The sequence below is a fragment of the Melanaphis sacchari genome, unplaced genomic scaffold (assembly GCF_002803265.2).
Source record: "Melanaphis sacchari strain LSU unplaced genomic scaffold, SCAv2.0 Contig54_pilon_pilon, whole genome shotgun sequence".
Lineage (NCBI taxonomy): Eukaryota > Metazoa > Arthropoda > Insecta > Hemiptera > Aphididae > Melanaphis > Melanaphis sacchari.
Genome location: NW_020271380.1, coordinates 1,324,976 through 1,332,410, shown reverse-complemented (window position 1 = coordinate 1,332,410; position 7,435 = coordinate 1,324,976). Strand labels below are relative to the sequence as shown.

Below are 7,435 nucleotides of genomic sequence, written 5' to 3'. Positions count from 1 at the left end.
ACACACACACACACACACACACACACACACACACACACACACACACATACACACCCACACACAAACCGCGGTTGTGGTCCGATGACCGTTTGAGCGCGGTTCAGTAATGACAATATAATATGGTATATATCGTTATGTCGTAATAAATTATAAACCAGCAGCCACGCCGCCGTGATGACACGACAACTATCTACACGCTGTCGAGACATCGGCGACTGGTGGATTCGATTTCGCGATGAGGGGCTTCCCGATTCACACACGACACGCGATTCTCTACACGTCAAAGAACCGCATTGAATCGTCCTTAGACGAATATAAAATTACACGATTTGCAAACGTATATTATAATATTATATCCGTCGCCGGTCCATATCCGCTGCTAAACGACGCAAAAACAGACAGTGTTTTCGCACGTAACTATAGAAAATTAATAGTATTTATACTCACATCATATTTTTTTATGTTATCTCTAAATAATAATACTATCATCGTAAAAAATCGATGCGTAACGTGGACGTCGCTACTGCCAAAAAGACGATGTCGGTCTTTAATTAAATGCTATAGGATGATAAATATTAATCGACTAAATTGCTCATCGACGGTACTAAGATTACATTATAATAATTATGATACTAAATATATCTACCTATATAGCTATAATAGAGGTACATAGATAAATTTAATTAATTTCTCTCTGAAATAAAACAGGATATTTTTACAAATATATTTTTCTTAATTAATTCGAAAAGGTAGAAAACTATTGGTCATTATACGCTGATATACTGGCCGATTTCTCTATAGGATGAACACACCCATTTTGATTAGTAATGAAATTATTCAAACTCTGCTTTTAGAATTTTTGAATATGCTGAAGAACCATATTTTTAATTATACAAATTTGCGTGTAATGGCAATACACACTTGTTTTTTTTTTTTTAATGAAATCTATTTACTGAACATTTTTAACTAGATCATTAAAAAAAAAAAATCACAGTTAATATTATTTATATGTAATATATAATATTATAGGTAGTCCATTTAAACGATTTTCCAAAAATATAAAAAATATATAAAAATATAATATTAGATTTAGTATGAATTTACCTCGAAAATTTTTTACGAATAATATAACATTAATAATAATAATATGTATTAATTAATAATATTTTTGAAGCTTCAAAGTCACCACATCTTTTAAATCTATTATTATAGACCTATTGTTGATAATACAGTAATACACAAAGAGGTTCCTTAATATAAGTACATATAGGTATAACTACTAGGTAGTATTAAGGTACTGTTAATGTATGAAATAGTGTATTACACTGTTATTTTATTGTATCTAGTTTAGGATAGGTATTAACTAAACTAAAACAATAAACTACATATTTTATGTATTTTATAAATTCTCCATGCTTGTTCAGTTGTTCTATTGTGTACATTAAAAGTTGTCAAGATACAATTAGATTTCCATGGTGTGTGAACTAGTTTGTGTCGTTTTCGTTATAGATAACAGGTACGACGAATAAATTGATAATTGTATTTTATAATAAGCTAGATAGAACTTCAACATTTGTCATTACGCTTTTATAATATGTATTAACATTTATCTTGCCTGTATTCACGTCCGCTATACTATTATATTTTATTAGCTAGGTACGACTAAACTTTTACGTACAATATAACATAATGTGTTATTTGCATGTTTTTTTTTTTTAATAAAAAATGATTATTGTCAAGATTTTTTAAATGTTCTTGTACTACTATAAATGTACCACTGACAGATTACCGCTGTATTTGTCGTAAAAATGATGTATATACGTAGAGTAATTTAAAATTTCGTTGAAATTGATTTCGTAATAATTTAACTATTTCATGTTCTAAATGTAGACACTAGGCAGTAAATTATAAATTAACTTAATTTATTAAACATTGTAATCAAGTTATATTATACGAACATTATTATACGATTTTTCATATTATTTAAATTATCAATTTTTTATTTCTTCTTCCTAAATGCATGTGAAAAATATTTCAAGTATATTAATATTATTGTTCTGAAGTGTAATCAATATTTTTTAATATAAAAATAATGATTTTATATTGGTATAATTTTTGAGTCTTCCCAATTTAGGTTTGTATAATATATTAACTAATTTTTAGTTAAAGTATTTCATTTCAATATAAATATTACTTAAAAGAAAACAGTATGATTAAGTATAAAATAACAAAGTTCATACTTTAACAATACCACGGTAATATATATTAATATATTTTTTTTTATTATTTTTTTTTTTTTTTTATTGTAACAAATGCCTTGAAAACTACGGGCCATTGGCTACAAAAATACATAGTATTTATATTAACAATAGATAAGTTACATTAAATATGGTAGATACATTATACTTATAATATGTATTCAATTTTTTTATGAAGTTCTGTATCCCTTAGGAATTTGAGAACGTTGGTTGTATCGATGTTGAGATTTTCGGCAAGATGGTGAGTTAGATTGAATTTTTGACGTTGTAATTCTTACTTTCTGCAGTCGGTGAGAACTGTCAATGGGATCGTTACATGTCGGGCACATGGGTGGGTCTTCTTTCTTCATTAGGAAAGTATGAGTTAATCTAGTATGGCCTATTCTGAGCCTATTGATAACTATATTGATATATTATATATACATATATTTAGACTTGTCTTGAGAGAGCAGAAATACGTAGTAGATACATATAAGCAACTAAACAATTCGATGTAACTAAATAATATTTTACTGTATTTTACCATTAGTTATCTGACGAATACGTTAATTACTTAAATATGACATTACAATTTTGATTTTTTTAAAACGAACAGTGAATATGCATGATTAATTTTACAAAAAAAATTGAGGTATTGAGACGGCCGATAAAGCGAGGTGGGTAGTCTATAATCAAACGGTAATATCAAAAAAAAAAAAAATAAAAAAATATATAGTGTCACTTCCCTTGTAAATTAAGTAATTTAATTATAATATTAGTACAATAGACAAGAATTTTGTGTAATGAATGACAAATTTATGGATAAGAGAAGAAAGGATCCGCATTAGCTAAAGGCATAAAGGAACCTAGAACGACTAATAAATGTATTATTTTCATAATCAGTACTGCAGCAATTCTGACGAGAGAATACTTTGAAAAGAGCTCAAGATAAAAGAAATGGAGTAGGTTATATCGTTTAAAGGTTATTCAAGATATGTATATATATATATTTATTGGTGATCATTCAAGGAGTTGAAGCACAAATATTATTATATAGAAAAAAAATAATAATTACATGGGAATAAATATAACTGGTAAACTTTAGAAACTTATCTACGTTATATGTTAGAACATTAAATTAGACAAAAATGGAGAAAATACCGGAATTTCATCTAATGAAAACATACTTGAGATTCAATCTAACAAGTGCGCGATTTAAAGATTTTTAGGGTGTGAAGACACTTGAAGTCACTCGAAACTCGTTTGATAAAACCATTTTTTGGATTTTATTATCGGGTTATAACTTATAATTATTATAGTTTTTGCTATTACACTATATATATTTTTTATAGGGTCATAACAAGCATGTCGACCAATGTGTCAAGTATCAAATAATGTGCTGTGTGATGGAAATTCAAAAAATAACCATGTGCCAGTTACTTACCACTTTGTTGTCACCCAATCGCAATGTAATTACACATGTACATAACAATGTTTACTTTATGATGAGGTACACTTAATGTACAGCAAAGTATTAAAATACAATTTTTTAATTTTTTATGACTCGTCAATCGTCATTCATATAACGGTTTGAAAACATAATATACACACAACTCAAAAGTAACAAAGTGATGTAATTTATGTATATTAAATCGTATGATACATTAATCGCAATAATACTGTACTTGTAGAATGACTAGAATGTCATACCCGCACGTGTGTTTCTATTTTATTCGTAGAATATGGTAGATTTACGTTCATCAGAATTCATTTTATATTATCAGCTTTAATATTAGAGTAAATTTACATGTTATTAAACTTAAAGGTAAGAACACATTATCTAGGGAATGTCATAGGTTTTTATTGATATCATCGTTTTAAAGTCAGTTACAACTACGTAGATATTGCAACTTAAAACTTAAAAATATTCATAAGTCACTTTAAAATATTATAGTATTAAGAAAATCCTATGAGATACTTTGACTATATTCTTACTATTGAGTTTGATAACAGGTAAACGTACTCTAACATTTATGCTAATTACATAAAATGTTTTTGTTCAACACATATTTTCCACGTTTTGCATTAGAAAGACGGAGACAAATAAATGCGAAACATCCACTTAGAGTTTTTATTTGTATAGCGTAGTATAATATATTTTTATTTTTGATCCGTCATTCAGCCCTGGGCGATAAATAGTCGAGATTTGGTACCGCGCGTTTTATTATTATTATAAACCTGTTAAAAAAATAATATAAATACACGTATATACATAGGTACCTATGCGTATTATCTTATAATATATATAAATATAATGTATAATACGTACGTTTTGTCCGTTTTGATGATGTCTGTGCGTTCGCGTCCCAGAGGATGGCCGCGATGCAGACGATACCGGGCGCAAAAAACAACAACATAAATATTATATCCGCGAGCAGACGTGATCGGGTCGCGCTGATACACACCTATTTGCTTGTTAAAAATCTAATGGATCTTATTTACATACATTATAGGTATATAAAATACGCGGTCTCGTGTGTTGTGTGTGTAAATTATATGTACATAATATAATATAAGAACAATCCGAAGCGCATGTCGTACACGCTGTTGTGGGTTAAAAAACTCTGAGGACAAAATTATCTGTAGATACCCGTCACCCGGTACTTGCGTATATTATATATATATATGTATGTATACTATAGGTACAATACATAACACGAGTATCGTCTGCCGAATTTGCGATGACTCAATATATATTATATAATATGCAGTTGCTATTCATTTTGTGAACAAATATAGTTTTTATCACGAATACACATAATATAAAATTAAGACGAGTGGTAAGCGCAAACATTTTGCAGAGCTATAGAGATTTATATCATCTCTTATCTAAATGTAAATTGTGTTAATTGATAAATGAAAAAAATATATACCTTAAAAAAAGTATTTAAGAGGACGTCATACCCAAAGTGGAACGTATACAACGGCTAACAGAACGCGCTGTTAGGTGTTTTCGCGATCCGCAAGCGAGCGGCGTTTAAGCCACGCCCACTACTCGCAGTCTCCGGCCGGCCGACGAGTTTCGTTCGGGAGCGTCGTTTATTATAGCATGAACGTTCGTCTAAGACCTTTCGCGTCATTATATAATTCATACACGTATAAATGCTGCCGTAATATTTTAAATCTCCGCGCGTAGCCATAAACTAACGATTATAATTTAAGTCACTACTTACATAAATACATGTACCAATATGTAGATCGTATAAACTGTATTATAACATAGCTTGATTTGTATTTATTGCATTATTACTTATTGAAATATAATACAATACCTATCGTAAAGTATAATTTAATAATAAGCTATAACTAGTATAGGTTATTTCTAATCATTCTTTTGGGATACTAAAAAACAAAATTTATTTAAATTCAAAAGCTCATTTATTTCAGCAATAAATTTCGAAATTAATACTTAATTCGGCACTGCTAGATACATAATAAGTACTTGAAAATACAATATTAGGTTATAAAAAATTACAATATTACATTTACATACAACATTTTATTTAAATATTAATAAAATGGTTGATTTTATGAGAACAATTTCTTTTTTGCTTTAGGAGTTTTAACGGTAGATGTTTTTGGATCTCGTATGTCAGAAATTAACAGTCGATGTTTAAATGCTGGATCCACGATTTCCGGCAGTAAGCAATTCCAGTAAAATCTATATTCAAAAATATGTTTTGTCCTTTAACTACAATCACTAATAATACTTAACTATGGTACTTACGATTGTAATTTATCTTCCATATTAGAAGTCCAAAAGTTATTATTATAACTTATTTCTTCCACAGAAATCCATTGAGGAGAGTATACAATAAAAAAACACAATTTTCTTTTCGTGATATGTAACTGTCCTTGTACCTGATAGTAATAGATGTTGTTATTTTTTAATTTTAGTTTTCCGTTTTCGACCGTACAATATTTCAGCTTTAAAAAAATTAAGTGGTTAATTTAATCATATCTTATTTTTCGAAACCATTAAATAGTTTATAAGGCTTTACAGCTATTTATATTATTAGTACAACACAAAAGGATACTTATACAATATAATATATAAGTAAAGGTGCATACTTTTCCAGTTTCTACTGCTTGAATATAATTTATTGTATTTCTAGCCGCATAAGGAGCTTTAACTTCAATTAGCCTATCGTTGTCAATGACTCCATCTAAATATTTATTAAAACATTATTATTTGTATAATATAATAATTAAATTACTATCGAAATAATTTGAGCTACGTGGGTCCAGGCTATAGTCAAAACTTTTAAACATAACAAATCCTGAAAAAACTAACCTGGACTAGCGGCAAGGTACGGGTATTCTTCATCAATGTGCAATCCACAAGGCTTTACTTGAAAACCAGACATTTCTTCGAACTTGTTTATTGCAATTTGTTCCATATCTTTGCCAAATTGTACTGCGCTAAAGTGGATTTTTATTTTGATAAAACATCAAATAAATATCAAAAATAATAATTATTAATATTTATTCATTACCTGGATGTGAAATTAGAATACAATATTGAATGGACTGTTTTTTTACAACTTGTATTTTGACGCATTTTACACACCCGCCCAAAATTACTACCTGTTAGCCTCGATAGTCTTTCCCGCTTCCATAACTCACTACTAGCCTGGTCTCTGGTTTCTTTTTCGATGTGCACACGGTCAACTTTACCCAACTTTCTAAAAATGTTGAAAATAATAGAAGTTGAATAATATACTATGAATATATGTATATAAGTATATTTGTATTGATAACAATAATATAAAAACCTGACAAATGCATTCATTTCATTTATAAACTGTTCATCATTTACATCTTTTAGATTATCGAGTGGATCTGCATGACCATAATTTTCATCTGCATTATTACTTCTTTTTGGCCGCTTAGATTTTAATTTTGGTTCATTTGAACTACTTTTTCTTTTTTTTCTGGCACGTATAACGTTTCGCTAGTGTTCGACGCAAAAAATGTTTACCAACCTTTCCTAAAGATCAAGACATAACATATAAATAAATATTTGAATTACCTTTATAAATATATAATATAATACATTTTTTTTTTAATTTAAGTGTAATAAAATACCTGGGCTTTTATGTGTTACATATTTCTTAACCGATCTTAAATATTCTCCA

General features: G+C 28.6%; 1 protein-coding gene across 1 annotated transcript; it reads right to left on the bottom strand.

Annotated features, from left to right (window-relative positions):
- Positions 1-5,825: 5,825 nt before the first annotated feature.
- On the bottom strand, positions 5,826-7,089 carry LOC112599786. Its single transcript, XM_025346848.1, has 6 exons — positions 7,073-7,089; positions 6,794-6,982; positions 6,592-6,719; positions 6,369-6,463; positions 6,025-6,224; positions 5,826-5,958 (listed from the first exon to the last, which is right to left on the bottom strand). The coding sequence occupies exons 1-6, from the start codon at positions 7,087-7,089 to the stop codon at positions 5,826-5,828; spliced, it is 762 nt and encodes a 253-aa protein (XP_025202633.1).
- Positions 7,090-7,435: the final 346 nt, after the last annotated feature.